This window comes from Homalodisca vitripennis, chromosome X (assembly GCF_021130785.1).
Source record: "Homalodisca vitripennis isolate AUS2020 chromosome X, UT_GWSS_2.1, whole genome shotgun sequence".
Lineage (NCBI taxonomy): Eukaryota > Metazoa > Arthropoda > Insecta > Hemiptera > Cicadellidae > Homalodisca > Homalodisca vitripennis.
Genome location: NC_060215.1, coordinates 142,364,193 through 142,383,745, shown reverse-complemented (window position 1 = coordinate 142,383,745; position 19,553 = coordinate 142,364,193). Strand labels below are relative to the sequence as shown.

The window sequence follows — 19,553 nt, the reverse complement described above, 5'->3', positions numbered from 1 at the left end:
AGTGACATTTAACAGCAAAACAACCAACAGCCAGGAGACAGCAGATTAGAAGAGGACCTAAACCTCTTAAACCACACTTTAATACATCCATTTGATCTGACCGCCACAACACATGGGAAGAAGGTAAGTCAAGTAATACACAACCTAAAAAACAAATCATCGAGTGGTACAGACGAATACTCATCAAAAGTTTGTAAAGCATTGCGCAGTGGAATTGATTTCATCCTCTTGCAATCAATTATAAATAAATCAATTTTTCCGTGGGCACAATTCCCAACAAAGCTTAAAGTCTCCAAGGTCTATCCCCAGCACAAAAAAGGACCAAAAACTGACCCAAAAAACTATAGACTCATTTCCTTAATATCAACGTTTTTCAAAAATTATTGAAAAAATAGTATTGAAGAGACTAATGACACATCTTACACAACAGGACTTAATTACTGACTGCCAGCATGGCTTCCAGAAGGGAAAATCTACTTTATCTGCCATCATAAGTCTGGTCGAATCTATAATTGACAGCATAGAGGAGGGACAATTTGTCACTGCCTTATTCCTAGACTACAGTAAGGCCTTTGATTGCTTAGGACACAGCCTCATCTCTAAAAAACTTGCAGCTTTGGGAGTAACAGTCTGGAAAACCAAGTGGTTTTGATAGTTATCCTCAAAGGGAGATCCCAAATTGTGGAGATTCAGCATACTACATCTGGCGTCACTAGCATGTTCAGATCTTGTCCTCAACCAATTACTAGAGGAGTCCCCACAGGGATCTGTGTTGGGACCCATTTTGTTTATTCTGCTAAACTAACGACTTCCCAGCTCTAATTCAAAATGAAAGTACAAGCTGCATAATGTACGCAGATGATGACCACTCTTCTTCTAAGAAATGACACAGCTGAACAATTGTACAGTAACTCTATCACATCATTAGAAAGCGCCATAATCTACAGTAAATTAAATGACTTAGCAATAAACCCTGACAAAACTACACAGGTACACTTTAGCAGGAAGAAAGAGGTACCAGCAAGCATTCCCAATATATCAGTGGCTAACCAGATCAAGTTTTTGGGAGTAACTCTCGATAGCAGACTCACATGGGCAGATCATGTAAACAACATATGCAATAAAATTAGTACAGGCATCTACGTTGTTTAAACGTATTAAATGGGTAGGCTCTCTGGAAGCCGCAAAAATAGCCTACTATGCGCTAATAGAGTCTCACATTAGGTATGGCCTTATAGTCTGGGGAACCTCCCAAGGAAACCTCAAGAGAGTTCTGGTACTCCAAAAGAAGGCAGTCAGGACCCTTGCAAACCTTGAGCCACTACAAACTTGCCGACAGGGCCTACCAGACCCTAGGCATACTTACAGTACCTGCACTTTACATATTTATGAAGCCATCTTGCACGTAGATAAACTACATCTGCAGACTCACATGGACCTCCATAATTACCCCACACACGCCAATGCCTCAAGGCTCACCCTACGTACCTCAACACAGAACAGCTTTATACGAGAAGAAACCTTCATACATTGGCCGGAAATTTAAAAACCTTCTACCAGACTACTACCTCCGCAGCCTGACAGGAAACAGACTAAAGAACCTACTTCGAGAGTTTATTTTGCTGAAGAGACCTGTATACACACCATTGAGGAGTTCCTGGAATCTGCTAAACACTGGAACCACGTGATTTTTAAAAATTGAAGCATAAAACCTCCTAAACTCACAATGATGACACTATTAAACTGTAATTATCTAACTTTGCATTATGTTATTATATTTTGGACAAATTAACTGTACTTAATGTTCACGTAATAAAAGACATTTTGATTTTGATTTTAAAAGTGGCTGGTCAGCAGTGAAGCACAGTAGTAGATAGCACAATTCCCCACTACAAACAACATTTGTCACTGCTGAGTTCAAGTAGCCAAGTGGTAGGGCTTTAAGTTTTAGGCTGTACAATATAAGTGTTCTTTTAATTTCGTTCAATGTTGACTATAACGCTTATCAAAATAAACCGTCAGAGTGAATTTAGTTCAGAATGGAATTCAAATTTCATTTTTGTCACTATTTCGAAATATTACTAAGATTTCCCCTTCACTCAGCTGGAGGTTATTTTTGTCGTAAACATTGATGCTTTCCGTGACAGTTAAAAACTAATCGCACATTGTTCGTAAATTTTAAAAGAAGCTAAAATATTGCATCAAGAAATCAGCAATAACTAATCTGGCAGTCAATAATATAGTTAATTTCCGACCAACACAACTGTACAACTTGCTGCATGCTACGAAAGAGAATTGCATGCAAAATTGTGTTGTGTGAGAGAGTGAGGGGGAGTGATAATGGAAAAATCAAGGTTACACACTCACATGTATATACTTGTTACTCTTCCGTATCTGACATTTTAATATGGTCTCCTTTAGTTACATTGGACCTTGAGAATTTTTCAATAATTTTTTATTTATCTGCTCCTTTTTTTAAGTTTTAAAGTGAGCTACAAACTGAATTTGTCAAGATTTCTAATGTTGAATATGCTGTTATAGGTGTATTTTGAAAATTCATATCATTCAAAAATCCTCAATAATATAGAAGGGGCTTGGTCTCAATTACTCACAGTCCATTATTGACAGTCCATTGTAAAAGATTTGATTTTTAACAGAAGGTCATACAAAATTTTGAAAAAGTTGTGCAATCTGATTTTAAATGGTTTTTGACTAGGTGATCATTTGTTAGTAATTGGACTTTTGTTTTAAGTTTCATAAACTTCAACTTGGGGTTCCGTGCAGGTTTCAGTGATGCAGAAGGAACTAGAAGCTCTTCAGCCTCAGCTTCAAGTGGCCGCTGACGAGACGGAGAAGATGATGAAGGTGATCGAGCGTGAGACTGTCACTATTGACAAAGCCTCTGGGCTGGTCAGGGAAGACGAGAAGGTGGCTAAGATCCCAAGCTGCAGCAGCTAACAATCTCAAGACAGAGTGTGAAGCCGATCTTGCTCTAGCGATTCCAATCTTGGAAGGTAACTTTGCTGTACAATCTTTTCAAACAAAGAAACAATATCTTACATTGTATTATTTATCTCTAGATTGAATAATAGCAAGAGATAACCTAAGTAATGGTAAGGCTGAGAAACTAATTCCTTTAAAACAACAAATAGGATTTATTTACCAACTGTCTATAGGTCTATATTATTCAGTGCAGCAATGAATGTCTTAAACCCTTTCCCACGCTGTAGATGGTGTATTAGAATAGCAGACTTTGATGGAAACGCCAAATACAGTTATATCCGATATTATAGATAATGTCTCTTGGAGAGTTTTTTAGTTCATAAAAGGCCTTTGAAATGCCCGTGGCATGCTCCATGCTTATCACAGTTGCCGAGGAAGTATTTATAAACGACCTTCACTCAGTAGCAGGGGGACGGGAGCAACCCTTTGTTTAACTCCAACCACTTTGCTTGTTCAGTCCTGCGTCCCCTACAGAGCCATAACCAAACACATCCATGCATGTATTGTTTGCTTTCCTTGGTTGTCACTAGCACACCTTCATGGGTAAAATTCCCTAATACGTCTATCTCGTTATTATTTTGCAGCGTGTGGTAGTGCTGTGATTAGTTAGAAATATTTATCTTGTTTTATAGTAAACTATAATTAAACTTTGCAGTTTCATTACATTTTACAATGAAATTACAAATTTATTTATAATAAACAGTTTTGTAAATAGTTATTTTTTTATTTTTAACTATAAATCTAATTCTAAGTAAAATTCCCTGTTTTAGGGTTTTTCATTTAATTTTGTAATTTAGTTATAATAAAAATTAGCTTTGAATTTTTGAAAATCTTTGTACTTAAAGAAACAAATATTTTTTACTTGTCTTGCGTTATAGGAAAGGTAATGGATTTATTAGTGGCGTGCGAAGGGTTAAGTTATTTTTTCTTGTTTTTAATTTCAAAATAAATTTAAAATTAAATTTACTGTATTTCATTTGATCTGTGAGTTTATGGTCTCATCTTATAAATACAGATTGCTCTCTGTTTTATCTTCAGATACATTCCTTAGACAATTTTGTTTGACAAGTGAAATGTGATGTGCAGAGGCAGTGGCTGCTCTGAATACACTAAAACCGACAGATATTACTCTCGTCAAGTCCATGAAGAACCCACCGGACACAGTGAAGCTAGTGATGGCTGCGGTCTGTGTCATGAAGGACATCAAGCCCGAGAAGATACCAGACCCTAACACGCCTGGCAGAAAGGTTGTTGTTTTTCCATTCATTTCTTGACACAAATCTCAAAAATGTTTGAAGAATCCAATCTAAATATGAAAGTCACCTCATATGAGTGGTTGTATTTTAAAAATAAAAAAGTAATGCTTTTTAATTTTGGCTGCCCATTCCACCTTTCCATAAGACAGTGCCATTTTTGTGTAAAGTTCTTTTTGACAGTGGAAGAATTGTAACAGGATATTTTTGACATGTTAGAAAACTAAAAGTTAACGGATGATGTTTAGATCCTGGATTACTGGGGTCCCAGCAAACGCTTATTGGGAGACATGGCCTTTCTTCAACAACTGAAGGACTATGACAAGGATAACATCCCACCTCCCATCATGGGGATGATCCGCAAGCAATACTTACCCAATAAGGACTTTAAGCCCCACATTGTGGCCAAGGCTTCCAGTGCTGCTGAAGGCCTCTGCAAGTGGGTCATTGCCATGGACATGTATGACGCTGTTGCAAAGGTGCATCTAATTCACTAAATACTTTATAAAATAATAAAGACATTAAATACTTATTTCCATTTCTCGTTATTGGATTTGTTGTGATGTCTTTCTTGTGAAAAAAGAAAAATAATACAGTTATTCCGTTTTAATATCAGTTTCAAACATTCCTTATTATCTTTAATTTCTTGCAGAGGCCAACTACATTTTTCAATGACATAATGCTTACACGTCTGAAGCATATAACTTTTAATTTTAGAATTACAAATGCTACTTATATTCAATAATTAAAAGAAATATTAAAATTTTCTAATTTTTCTAAAGAACACTAATTTATCAGTAAAACTGTATCTGTGTCTTAATCAACATAGCTTCAGATCAATATTGTGTGCCAGTTCGTTAATTCGATTAAATTGAATGAAACTTCAGTTATAATCAGCATGCAAGCCTCTTTGTTGTATCTTACATTTGGCGAACTGCATCACCACTCAGAATTATAGAAATAGTATTTTCAAAAGACCTTAATACTGTGTGTTAGGCTAATTTAAATTAAAATCTGAAAAGATGTTCTATTTTACCAAGTGACATGAGGGCAATGAGCCTTCTTTATTACATAATCGTTAATTTAACAACTTAAATGTGATTTCCGAACCATCACCAATAGCCGGTGGGCTTCTTGCAAGGACAGATTGCTCAGCAGTCGTCACCCATCCAAGGAGCAGCTACACTTGTTGCTTGACTCAGTTATCTTGTGATGACTGCTTTAATTTCTAATTGGAACAAAACTCTTGTGAAAGTGGGAAATCTATTGACACTATATTAAAATTTGTTGAGAGGTGCATTAATAATTCAACTTAGTACTCAGAAAATTTTTTGTCAAAAGTCGATTTGAGATTTTTAAGAAGATGTAATCGGATATAAAACTAGTTTTTTAATTAAGATTTTTCAAAACAGGAAGTGGCTCCTAAGAAGGTTAAATTGGAGATAGCAGAGAAGGAGTTTGCTGCGACAATGGGCCATCTTAGAAGAGAAGAGAGCCCAGGTGAGGATGCTGGAAGAGAAGCTGATGGACTTGAATGCCAAGCTGGAGGCTGCACAACAACGCAAGAAGGTGCTGGAAGATGAGGTGGGCATGTGCGAGAGCAAACTTTGGAAGGCCCAAAGACTGATAGGTAATTTGTATTTTTAACGGTAACACTACAGTAGTAAATATTAGTCTAGACTACAGGTTAACGGATATAACAAATTTAAATGGCTATAACAATTCTACATGCAGTATGAAATCAATCTTATAGTGAAATTAGTATTCAGTTTATTTACTTACATCGTGAGTTTAATATATCCATCTACTGTTATATTGATAGCCAATAAAAAAATTCATTTTTTTAGCTTACAAGAAATTTTAAAAACTATTATCACTCAGTTTTGATTTCCTTCTAATGTTTAAAAAAAATTACTAATTTATATAGAGCCCAAAAATCTTTAATGCCTGTTTATTAATCCTGCATATATGTCAAGTTTAATGAAAACTTGTACTTTTGCGATTGTGTGGGATAAAACAATGTTGTAATGCATTTCTTATAAAAGCCCTTTCAGCCTAAAAATTGTGCTTAATTTAAAAAAAAAAAACAGAGACAATTTTAGAATTTTGCTTGTAATTGTTGACCAGGAACCACCTATCTGCCAAATTTCACTTTCTATGACCTTTGCAATTGGATAAACTCAAATCAAGTGAGAGAACAGAAAAGAGTGTCATATGGAGTAATTCTTTTATAAATATTTGTTTTATTTTAAATTTTATAAGTAAATCTCTGAAAACAGATTATTACATATAATGGCATGTTATAAGATAGGTACTTATTCTAAACGTACTTATTTCCAGGAGGATTAGGGGAAGAAAAAGGGAGGTGGATGGAAAATGTGGAAGGACTACAAGATTCCTTTAACAATCTGGCGGGAGACATCTTGCTTTCCTGTGGCGTCATAGCCTACCTGGCCCCTCTCACATTTCCGTTCAGGTTTACCATTCTTGATAACCCATTTAAAAATTTCTGTAGGAGAAACATTTTTTTAAATTTAAGTCACAACTAAGTAATATAATATACCCAGCAGGGATCACTTCTGGCTGGTTTATACCTACCAGTTGAACCCACCACTGGGCACCGATGTGCCACTTCAATCTGGGCCACCTTATGGATGTCCAGTAGCGGCACATCACTAAACCGCAAATGTTGAGATTCTGGGGTTCATGGGCAATTCGATAGGTCTAATCTACTGTGGAAGATGACTGTTGGAGTTGGTGGGGTTTGTTCCCTTACCTCAGAGGTTCTTGTTAACCTCAACAAGGGTGTGCCACCCCCTGCCTACTTTGACTGTAGAGGCTCGTTCAGAGCTGGCCTCCCCTTCTTCTTCCAGGATGACTGAGATGTAGTGCCCTAATTCTTCCTCATGGATCTCGATAGGAGGCGGCACCTACTCCCTAACCTTACCCATCCTGAATATCCTATCACTCCGGAAGCAGCGCAAAGGTTCTTACAGGACTAAGTGCAATTTATAAGCTTCTTGTCCTAAGAGAACAAAAAAAAAAAAAAAAAAAAAAAAAAAAAAAAAAAAGTAATATAATATTTTTAATTTAAAATTTCAACTTAAAAAATTCAAATTAAATTTAGAATCTTTGAGTTAAACGACCACTAAAGAGGGAATTAATTATTAATCTCACTTTGATAGTAGAGGTAAAACCAAAGTAGAATGGCTCTTACTCAGTTCATGGTTGAACATTTTTCTAAATGTTTTCACTTATAAGCTCTCACAATAATTAAAAAAGGTAAATAAGTAAAATGAATATTGTGATCAGTGTAAACATGTATTGCAGGCAAACCTTGATCAGAGACTGGTGTGAGATGTGTACGAACCTTGAGATCCCCAGTTCAGGGAAGTTCAAGTTTGTCAATGTGCTTGGATTTGACATTAACATCCAAAACTGGAATATTGATGGACTACCACGGGATGAATTCTCCATTCAAAATGCTGTTATATTAGAATGCACCGACAGGTACAGTATAACTGTAGCAAGTAATGTTTGGATTTAAAGTCAGTTGTATGTAAATAGATTGTATAAAACGGATTAATATAATCATCTTTTATTCTAAAGAAGTCAGAGTTTTGTCAACAACACTATTGGTATATGACGTGAAAGAACTGATAGACTTGTCCTATATTCCTTAAGGTGTTTGTAACTAAATAAATAAGACTTGTTATGACAATGATGAGTGTGGTCTTTTGTTTATAACAACCATGGTTATAAAATATTGTTAAGGCAACCATGTTATGTCGTTAATCAACATTATCTGTTTCATAATCTTTCTTTAGGTTAACAAAGTTTAGCCTTTTCACCCTCTTTAAACCCTTTACCGGTGTAATTCCATTTCATGCTCCTGAAGCTACTTGGCCAAAATTATTTTGTCAATCTGCTGTAGGAAAACACTAACTCATGTTATTTCAGTTTTACTGAATCCATTCGAACATAACCTGTACGTATTATAAATTGTTGTAAAGTTTAAAAAACCTTTCATAACATTATAGTCATATGGCTATCAAGTAAATTTTATGTATATTTGATACTTCTGTAAGAGAAATAAAGTTTATTCCTGAAAAATTCAAAATTATGTTGGCACAATTGCGATATTTGGTTCAATACATAAAATGCAACGCTATTGAATCAAGATTTTGACTTACCAGTTCTTTTTAAATCTTTATGGTTAGTAGAACAAAAGGAACCAAATTTAATCATAATTAAAGATTATTACATACATACAGTGTTATAAAATAAAATTCAAACTCCTTGTTTAGTAAAATAAATTGTTGCAACAAAATTCAATTTTAGTAAATTTGAGTTTAGTTATTATACAATTATGAAATATATCTATTTATCTAGTTTTACATTCATTATTGTTCACAGTTAGTTTATTTTAAAAAGTTTAATTCATTTACAATATCCGAATCAAAGATAATATTAAAATTGCCTAGGAATAAGCCTATATAGGGAGAAAGCATGTGTAAAGGCTTCTAGGAAAATATTGCTATTAAGAACTAACCAGAGAAAATAAGGAAATCATTGTTATTGGTAAATCAAATAGTAAGAAATTTAAATACTCACTACAAGTTGGCGGCACAAAACAGACAGCAGTGATAAATTAGCTGATGTACTTTGTGGACTTTATCGTCAAATAAATCATTGAGGCGCAGTGAGGTGCTTGACTGGCTCAGGATGAGGGGTATGTGCAAAGTGATCAAATTTTCCCAAACTATGATAAAAATGAGGAATAAGAAATGAGTGCAAAATGTTTAAGTGTTATTAGGATTTCCATGAAGCCTTTGTTATTCAATGAAAAGTACTACTGAATCTCTCCACTCACTTTCTTCAGTTTAGACTCAACCTTGAGGTTTGAAACCGAGGTAACACCATCCCTGAAAGTAAACATCTAAAGTGGATGTGGGAGCTATAACTAGCTTGGACTTCTTCACTTTTCTGGCTGGGACAAGACAAAAATCACTACACTTGGTCAGATAGAACCCCAATGCCATCTGCTCCACCCGATCTAGAGGTGTCTGAAAAACCCCACTTTGACTCAGCAAACAAGAGATAAGATCATCAGTAAAAGCCAAATAATTGACCCACTGGCTCTCAGTCTCACAACTGACATCTCGAGACACAGCCCTCAAAAACAACATCCACAACAAGGCTAAACCAAATGAATGACAACGGATCACCCTGTCTTACACCAGTCACCTCAATAAATCTACTACGCCTCATCTGTCACTCCAAGCACCGTCGAGTCGAATTCCACTCATACAGACTTGTCACATACTTTCAAAACTTATCTGGCAGTCCTAACTTCGACAAAATGTTAGTGCTAGCAAATTTGCTCACACTGTCAAATGTCTTAGCTACATATCCAATAAAGCAATTAGTAGTAAAAGTAGGCTGGCTGAGCAGTTCATCCTACTGAATGTTTGGGACATCTCCAAGATGGTTTGTCAGCTAAGATGGAGATGACATGAAAAATCTATAATAGGTACTGCAATGCTGGATAAGGGTACAACCCTCACCAAGTACAGTTATTGATGAAAGAGGGCTTTTGGCAGACATGACTTATAAGTCACTAGAGAGGAAATACAAACCATGCCTCCATGGAACTGGTGAACCTGCTGGGACCAAGTGCAATGGTTGCCCAACAAATTGTCCCCAATGCTTCACAATCACAGTTACAGGAGGAAACATTATGGAATCATATCGAGTTTGACAGTTAAGTAACTCAAGTTTTCTTTTCTTTGTAAAGAGAGTCTTCTCTGAATAATAAGTAAATCATTTCTGCTTCCCCATGATGGTTCACATGTGGCTGGCTTATACCTTCCAGTTGAACCTACACTGGGTTACAGCAGGGATGCTACAGGTCAGGGAAATCAGGGAAGTCAGGGAAAAGTCAGGGAAAAAAAAAAAACAGGACTGGAGAAATCAGGGAAAAGTCAGGGAATCCGGTCTCAAGTCAGGGAAAAGTCAGGGAATTTCGACGTTGGTCAGGGAAAAATATAAAAATCCCCTTTACACAAATAAACTTACTGCCGCAGCGCCGAGTCCAAGCCTGCAGACGACGCGGCGCATGAAGCAGGCAGCCGAGGTGGCTCGCTGGCTCACCCATTAATTGCCAAAAAACCCTGGGAATTTGCGTCGAAAAAAGTCAGGGGAAAAATGAAAAATTTGGTCTGGAAATCAGGGGAAAAGTCAGGGAATTTCATTATTGGACTCCTGTAGCAACCCTGGTACAGCAAAATCCAATGTGGCACTTTCATCTGGGCTACACCATGGATGTCCAGAAGCTACACATGTCGAGATATTGGGGTAAAGGGGTAGATTGATACTCTACTGTAGAAGATGACTTTTGGAGTGGGTGGAACTACCTTAGTGTTAAAGGCTGTTGCTAGTATAAACATTAGGAGGAAGTACCTTCCCTTACTCGCTTTGACTGAAGATGTTGAAACAGATCTAGCCTCCCCTTCTTCCAAGGTGACATGACTGAGATGTAGAGCCTGCTTTTACGTTTCGTATTTGGAATCTAGGTGTCTCTGATGTTGAAACAATGTAAATAGTTCATTTTGAGCTAGTTCATTGCTGACTTTTTTTGGATCTCTTCAGACGAGCATGTCTCCAGATTCCAGAAGTCAAGTCAGTGACAGCATCAGATTCCAGATGCTTTACTAAGTGGAAGGTAAACTGGAGCTAAGCTCAACATTCACATTGAATCAACCCTTCCCACCATAGCTATGTTATGTATAAAAGTAGTTCATTTGATTTTAGTATGTCCAACACAAAAGTTACAAATTTATTTTCTATCTAGAAAAGATAAAAGTGTTCTAAGAATTAAAGAATTTTCAGAGTGTTTGTCTAGGCTGAATAGATCAGTAGTTCTTAATGTACAGAAATAAATATTAAGCGTTTTCACCTACTACACATTTTTTTCAAGGAAGGGCCTTATAAGCCTTATTCTGCTTGTCCTAATGGACCACTGGACTGTGCGAGGATCTTATCAAACAGAATAAGAAGGAGAGTCGATACAGTACAAGGTCAATGGTACTGATAAAAAGACAGCATTTGAACTATGGGTACAGACAGGATATGAACCAGCGCTATCTTTACCTCTAATCCAAAGTCCAGTGTCTTAGACTGATCGGCCATTGCCACTCCCAGTACTTTTTCCCTACTGCTATCTTATCTGACTAAATCTACCTTTAGTAAACATTTCACAATGATGGACGACCTTGGTCAGTGAAGGTGGTGGTGAGATATAGTAAGGTAGAGAACTACATGCGTTTCCAGTCTAGATACTACCACTACCCTGCTTATCTTCCCGCTTGCTCGTGATTATGCATAGACCAATGTTTTTACGCATGCTCCGGTCATGCTCACAGCTATGTGCCTCCTACTGTACTCGTATGTTACTCTCACCGATTTAATCATTTGTTCTAAATGATGATGACTTCTGTTTGATAAATTATGAAATAATTAGTGTAAATGATACAATAATTGAAAAAATACTATTTTTACATTTGTACTAATACAAGGGATGTATTTTAATTTTAAACATTTATTTTATAAAAAGCAATGCTTAACCCTCTCTTGAATTTTTCAGATGTCCATTGTTAGTGGATCCCCAAGGGCATGCCAATCGCTGGATCAAGGCTAAAGAGAAGTCCAATAACCTCAAAGTGGTCAGGCCTTCAGATCAAGATTACATGAAGATCGTGGAGACAAGCCTGAGTGTTGGTAACCCTGTATTGTTGGAAAACGTTGAAGAAGATCTAAAAGCAGTCATTCTCAGTCCCTTTTTTGTAAAACGTATGTTGTTGTTTAGTTACTTTGATCTTATTTTCTGTTCTTAAATAGGTTTTTGTAACAAACAAATGCAGTTTAAAATTGACTCATTTTAATAATGAAAAGATTAGATATAAATTACGTATATTAAAATAATTTTAAGATGACAAATATACACTCTGTTTTACATCCAAACAAATAGATTAAGAAATTTTACTTTGTTCTTAAAATCATTCCTCGGGAATTCTCTTTTCTCAATAGACCTGTGATGATCTATCTAATTGTCAGTATCAAATTTAACAGTTAGTATCAATTATACTACAAAATGTTACAAGATCAATTGTGTACTAACCTCAAAATAGGTGCACTTTTTTAATGTTTGATTTAGTTGATACAAACTTAGAAAGAGTTTTTCTTTATTAAGTATCAGACAGGGCCTTCTTGAAATAGTTTTGTCTATCCGTTTGTGCAATAACTTCAGATAGAAAATTTTTAGATAATTAAATTTTTTCTTAGTTTCCTCTTGGTTCAAGGGAAAACTGTATTGATTTTGGAGGCATAAGTGTTCATGGCAGTCCGTGCGTTTGTCTGCCTATCTCCAGATGTGACTCTTGATAGAAACGTCCTAGAGACGTGAAACTTGGTACATAGTTTCCTCTTGATCAAAGGAACAACTATTGAAGGATGGTCTGTCCGCTGTGTGATAACTCTTCGTTTACATTCTGTCAGACCCTTTGATACTCTTGAGTATCGGTCTATTGAACCATATAATTAAAATTTTATACTATTTTAGATTTAATAAGCACCACCATTTGTAAAATATAAACTAAACAATGAAGTGAAAATAGATGTCATGGCAGAATATTTTTATTGATCTGTCAATCTTTTCTAATATTGATACACTTTTAACAGCATTTTGATGAACAACAAACATTTTGCTCCTTAGTGTTTGCTCACTTTCATTTCACATCCTACACAACCACTATTAAAACGTATGTTTTGACTAGAAAAGAGTGACCTTCTGTGTGATTGGTGGGAACTGTTGGCAGGACCTGACAGTGGTAACCTGCGAAGTCCTTGTATATACATCACCACTAGGCTGCAGAACCCTGTATTCTCTCCCACGGTGTTCAACAACTTCTCTGTCGTTAACTTCACCTTGACTCTTAACGGGCTTCAGGACAAACTACTTGATATCGTCATTGCAAAGGAAAGGTAGGTTATCTAAACAATCAAGGGTTAATTCAAAGGTATTTAATTATTAATTGATTTACTGCTCCATACATACTGATCCTGGGCATAGAGGAAAGTTACTGAATAATCACATATTGCCAGGCAAAGTACTTTTTACTCAATTTTGGTTTTGATCTCTCTTCCTCTATTTTCACTAGGATTATGGATGTGAGATATATTCTCAGCCCTAATTCAAGTGCTGGTGATTCCTCTGGTGAATGTTCAATGCGTCAAAGGGAAAATAGCCTGCACTCAAGGCACAGGTTGTGAGGGTTGATGCATCAGCCATCAGAGTCAGAATGTCAAGGGTAAAACTAAGATATAAAAAGCAATTTCTTTAACCCTTATACTCACAAGCTAATGTCGAGGATTCTCGCTCGCACAGCGCTATCGGAGCTCTGGCAAAGACACGTAGCTGTCTGATGTGTGTTCTAATTAGCCGAGAGTCAAAGTGAGATCTTGTGTGGCGTATGGGGGAGGGTTGGTAGGAGTGGGAGGGCATTGCGGGAGGGTAAGTGGGAAAACTTGAAAACAGAAATTACTGTAGTTTGTCATTACTCCATGAAGAATACAATGAACTAAAAAACTTCAGGATTCTATTCTAAAATTTTTCTATAGTAAAACAACTGTGGAATAAACTTTCTTATTTATATCCTGATCAAAATATGCCAATACACCTTCAATAGTTTGGTTTAGGGAAAATTTAAATACACTAGAAAATCATCAACAAAATACAACAAAATAGTTATATACAACAAATATGGTTACTAAAGGTGAATGAAACTCCGTCTGAGCAAGCTCAGCTAATAAAACCTCAGTGCCACTGGCTTGACTGACTGCACAATCTACAGCAGTCAAAGGGTTAAATAATCCTTCTGCTTTAAATTTCCATTAGGGCAAATCTCAATATAGATGTTTCTTTTTAATTTTTAAACCTATCTGTATTGTAGCCCACATAAATGTTTTAAATGTAACTGTTTTAAATTGTCTGTTATTGTACTATTTATTTATTTATTATTGAATGTTTTACCATTCTATTACAATGTTATTAATTTATTTTCTCTAGAATCTATTAATACATGTATTTATTTATGATTGTCCATGCTTAGTTATACATAGGATACTGTTATTTCATCTTGGCCAGTCAGGTTTTCACTGGAATTAACATTTAATGTAATATATTTAGATTTAATATTTTATTGAAGCTCTGGTGACGATGTCAATGCATTTTAATGATGTTATTATGACTAATAAAGATTCTTGATTCTTGATTCATGTTCAATATAGGCGTGCCCGAAAGCTATTATTTCCTAGAGTACCACAATAGCATATTAAGCTGGCAAGGGTTACATTATACCCAATTCCCGTAGTAAAGTATAATGTAGTTTCGAATATATTTAGTATTTTATCCTATATAATTCAATAAATACAGCTCCACCGTGTAGTTTTCGACGAACAGTTAGATCTCTCCTTAACATCCGAAACCCTATTGGAATTATAAAAAGCGTATTGTTGCTTATGTCCAAAATCGTTGTCAGTTCACCCATCTGACAGTGCAAGGATATTAACATGACAGAGTTAAGAATGAGAACGGTAGTTATACAGATAAAAGCAGTCGGCAAGGATTTCCTACCATACATTATCTCTAACTTGACTTATTGAAGTGGCCATCTCCGCTTTTATGTCAGTTGGGAAGGCAGCGGTATATCAAATATAAAATATTAGACTGCAGTTTTACCTCTGTTCTAGGAATCAAAGTTAAATACCTTTTGGTTTCAGACCTGTCTCCAACGAAATACAGATAACCATCATTTCAAACTCTGAAAATAAAACAAAACTGCAGCATTTAAAAGATCCTGGAAAATTTGTCGTATACCGTTTTGAAAATGAAACCCAACAAAGATACTGCTAAGGTATGTCATCTGATACACAAACTGTATATCTTGTTGTGTATCACCTTGTTATTATAACTGTATAGTCTGGGTATTGAGAAACTTGTAAGCATTATTGATAGATCAACCGTGTTATTAAAAAATCTGCAGCAAGTTGAAACCGATCCTACTAAAGTATGTCACCTGGTGCACATACTGTATACGTTGTTGAAAGTTCTTTTGATGGTGTTGTGCCCAGATGAGAGATATCTACCGAAGGGACCTGTACCATCATCAAACGCAATCTTAAATATGTAAAAATTAAGTATCATCTAAATTTCAAGCCTATAGCTCAATCCGATCTCAAGATACCTTCCTGACTTATAGGCTTCACTAACGCTCAGCCAAATCCTATGGCCCTAGGGACATGTTCCATCATCAAACTCAAATTGTTCTTAAAATATCCTGTGGACAGACAGACAGAAGCAAAATTTTGCCAGTCCCCACGAGTGATAGGTTTTGCTAATGCACAGCCAATTAACCCTTCGCACGCTACTAATAAATCCATTAACTTTCTTACAACGCCGGAGTGTGCACCGGGCGTTTTGATGGCTTTTTGTGAACTAAAAAACTCTCCAAGAGACATAATCTATAACATATATAACTGTATTTGGCGTTTTGGTCAAAGTCTGCCATTCTGATATATCCGACTACGGTGTGGGAAGGGTTAAATTTGGTTTTGTTTAGATATGATGGGATTCCCCATAATTCTATTCTGCCCAGGTGACTATAATACCTTAAATACAGCCACAGTTGAAATAAAAATATTTCCAATAGTCATTGGTTCAATTATTAATTTACAAAACTGATATGAAAACCCCTGGAATTTTTTTCACTTGTATAATGAATGGTATGTTTCAGACACTATCAGTGGATATAAAAGAAAAACAAAGAGAAGCCAAAATAGTGGAGGAAGAGATATATTTGTATTGCAAGCAATATTTTGGTGTGGTGGAGCACTCGGCTCGGCTTTACTTCTGTGTGACAAATCTGGTTAACATCAACTACATGTATCAGTTCTCTTTGGATTGGTTCATCAAAACATATAGTGTGTCTATAGATACTGCGTAAGTATTTATATACGGAGAACGTTTTTTAGATAAGTGATGCATAGCTACTTTGATGCATACAAAAATCAAGTAGACTTTTGGCAACAATTTTCTTTTTAGATGTAAAGCTCCACTCTTCGATCTACTTTTCTACATAATTGCTATTAATATTAAATTACTTAACATGTCTAAAAATAACCTTTTATACTGTCATCATAGAAGATTGCTGCCTGCAATGTGATCATTCTAATGTTATTATCGTTGTTGCGGCGTTGACATTTGGTCCACGGTTTTTTCTGACCAGTTGGTGATGAAAAATTAAATGGTAGTCACTGGACGCTAAATTGGGGATGTGGGGGCATTATCAATTGTTCCTAGCATTATGCTGTGATGCATTTTGCTTTGCCACATGTGGACGGACATTGTCATACAGGAAAACATGTTGATAAACTCCATGCAGAAACTCCTCTGATAAAAGAAGAAATTGATAAATGTATGTTATTTTCTCTTTATCATTCACTTTTTTCACCAAAACGTTGGTGATCATTGAGGGTCATCTACTTTGTTTTTCATCATGGACATTCTTTTGGCAATTTTTACCCATTTCAATGTCATTTTATCACTCATAATGTTTTGTCCTAACTTCACAATTCTGACAGTGAATTTCAACTGCTTTCATGCCTTTAGCTCCAAGAAAACAAATAATAGCATGTACTTCACAGTAGGCAGGATCTTCGAAACGGGAGCATTTGAAATATACATCAAAAGATTTTTAAATTATCAATTTTTGCTGTCTGTGGCTTGCTAACAGGTAGAAGGTAGAAGAATGGTAAAAGTTGGTCACATTTTTAAGTAATTACATAATATTCTGATTATAAGTGTGACCATGTTTATAAACATATATTATTTAAAAATATGACATAAAATATAATTATAGCATTTATTTAACATGTTTGTGACAACCATAAACTCCTCATATTTTTTATTTGGTTTTACATTTCAGAAATAAAGTAATACACATATTTTATATTACAATTACATTTTAATGCCATTACCTTTTAGTAGGTTTTGTTTAGAAATGCCACCTATTCATGTAGCGAAATTAGAGGCAGTATGTCCGTCTGATGAAGTAGGCAGCCACCTGCAATAATAAGTTCTGGGGAATGGCAAGAAAGAGAGAAAATAGAAAAGTGTTTTGCTTGTGGATTTTTTGCCTCATGATGACACAATAAACTCAGAATGTTCTGTTCAATTGAATAAAACCTTAATAAACAGTGATGTGGAAGCAAAAACAAAAGAGGATTGTTTCAAATGCTGAGTAATTTTATTATTTTGCTCTTGACAATGTCCACCCACACGTGGGTCATAAAATTCAGGATCTTATTTATCTGGATGGGAACAACTTAATAACCCTCCGTAGAGTCTCTGTAGAGCCTCCGTAAGACTGTAGAGTCTCGATCAAACACTCAGCGACAATATCTTGTGTTGCAATTGAAGAAAAATCTTCAGGTACAATGGTATTACAGCAAATATATATTTTTTAATTTTTATTTCAGTTATTTCATTTGTAAAATTCAATATTATTTGTTTATTTGTACATTACGAATCCAATAACATCAAGAACCTCAAGAAATGGAATCATGTCAAAACTGCATTTTTTCATTGTAGTAGACCCAGGAACTCGTCTAAGGTATACACCGGATTGTCCTGCAGATACTTTTGAAGTTCTTTCTTGAGGATTTTTCCAATCAGAGTTTGGAGGTTATTAGGTAGCAGATTCTTCAGTTTGCGTCCGATGTATGAAGGAGTTTTGTCAAAGAGGGCTGTCTGGTGTTATGGTATATAATTATAAATAATATTATAGTTTTTTATCTCCAAAAGGTACTGTGGCTATGCCCTGCATTGTATACATAGAATTCCAAGGCATTTTAGTGTTTTGATGCTTGTTTCATCAACCCTGTATATAACTGTATTCATCAAACTGTATATACAAGAATACCAATAATACGTGTACTTTATTAAAAATCAGAATAAGTTTGTAGACACTGTTATATAAAAAATACTTGGGATACACACTTTTATAGACATTTTAACAAAAATCATAGAAAAGTTTGTTAGTATTGGATTTTTGTACATATGTCTTAATACATTTCAGGAATAAATCTCAAGTCATGGAAACTCGGCTACAATATCTCGAAGACAGGATTACTTACAACCTGTATAAGAACGTATGTTGCTCTCTCTTTGAAAAACACAGAATTCTTTTCTCTCTACTTCTGTGTACCACAATTCAACTGTAAGTATTCTCTCTTATAAAATAATTTCTTTTTATGGATTCTTTATATACATTTTTATAGTTTTAATAGGAATCACTTCTAATATGTAGGTATAAAATATATGTCATACAATTAAAAGGGCTAAATATTACACAGTAAAATGTTGTTTGTGCAAAAATTGTTACACATATCAGTTAGTGAATTTTGTTATTAAAAATTTTGTTTATGATTGAAGTGAAATTGTATGTACGTACTAAAATACTTTAGAATTCTGTTTTGTGGTTTGTCTACTACCTCTGAAGAGAAGATAATGTGTCTCAATATTGCAATACACATTGGGGGTTAGGGACTTGCTGTGGGGGTGACGGGTGGTGCTGCTTGTTGCGGTCATGTGGTCAATTGGTGTGTTAGAGTGATTGAATGTGTCTTTACTTTTTGTTTTTCATTTTGAATTTTTCTGGTATTTGTTACAATATATATAAAGTTTTTCTTTTGTATTTAATTCGTGAATTCATTTCATTATATAGATTTTAAGTTTTAAGTTCATTTAATTCTGTATAGGTTACAAAATTTTGTTATTCCTATTTAAAGTATAAGTTAATAATTTACCGCAATTGTATCAAACTATTGTAAATTTACTGTATACAATATGAGGTTGAGTGGTAGAGAGGACTTGATAGCCCTAACTCAGCCTCTCTTTAATAAAAGCATTTTAATTTCATATAATTTCAATACATCAGAATTGTTGTCTACGGAAGCTGCTTGCAGGATGCAAACCTGTTGCCTCATAAATCGTGTCCTGACTCAGAGGGAGTCGGCATATTTGACTATAAAACTTGTCTGCCGGGGTGTGGCCGCTCAACACTCGCCAGGACTGTTAGTTCCACTTTCCCAGACTAAGGCTGAAAATAGGTCAACAAGGTTTTAACTACTTTGGCCCAAAGATGTTCAACGACGTTCCCAATAACATTAAAGAGCCTT

At 35.3% G+C, this 19,553-nt stretch overlaps 1 protein-coding gene across 1 annotated transcript in view; it reads left to right on the top strand.

Annotated features, from left to right (window-relative positions):
- The first annotated feature begins 4,621 nt into the window (after nucleotides 1-4,621).
- The window catches only part of LOC124369645 (dynein axonemal heavy chain 7-like), a 38,074-nt gene continuing 23,142 nt past the window's right edge, over nucleotides 4,622-19,553 (top strand). The window contains exons 1-9 of the mRNA XM_046827697.1: nucleotides 4,622-4,735; nucleotides 5,669-5,886; nucleotides 6,597-6,732; nucleotides 7,587-7,766; nucleotides 11,902-12,107; nucleotides 13,133-13,298; nucleotides 15,096-15,186; nucleotides 16,109-16,314; nucleotides 18,452-18,592. Of these exons, the coding sequence (XP_046683653.1) occupies nucleotides 5,763-5,886; nucleotides 6,597-6,732; nucleotides 7,587-7,766; nucleotides 11,902-12,107; nucleotides 13,133-13,298; nucleotides 15,096-15,186; nucleotides 16,109-16,314; nucleotides 18,452-18,592 (1,250 nt within the window). The 5' untranslated portion in view covers nucleotides 4,622-4,735; nucleotides 5,669-5,762. The remainder of the gene's footprint in view (nucleotides 4,736-5,668; nucleotides 5,887-6,596; nucleotides 6,733-7,586; nucleotides 7,767-11,901; nucleotides 12,108-13,132; nucleotides 13,299-15,095; nucleotides 15,187-16,108; nucleotides 16,315-18,451; nucleotides 18,593-19,553) is intronic.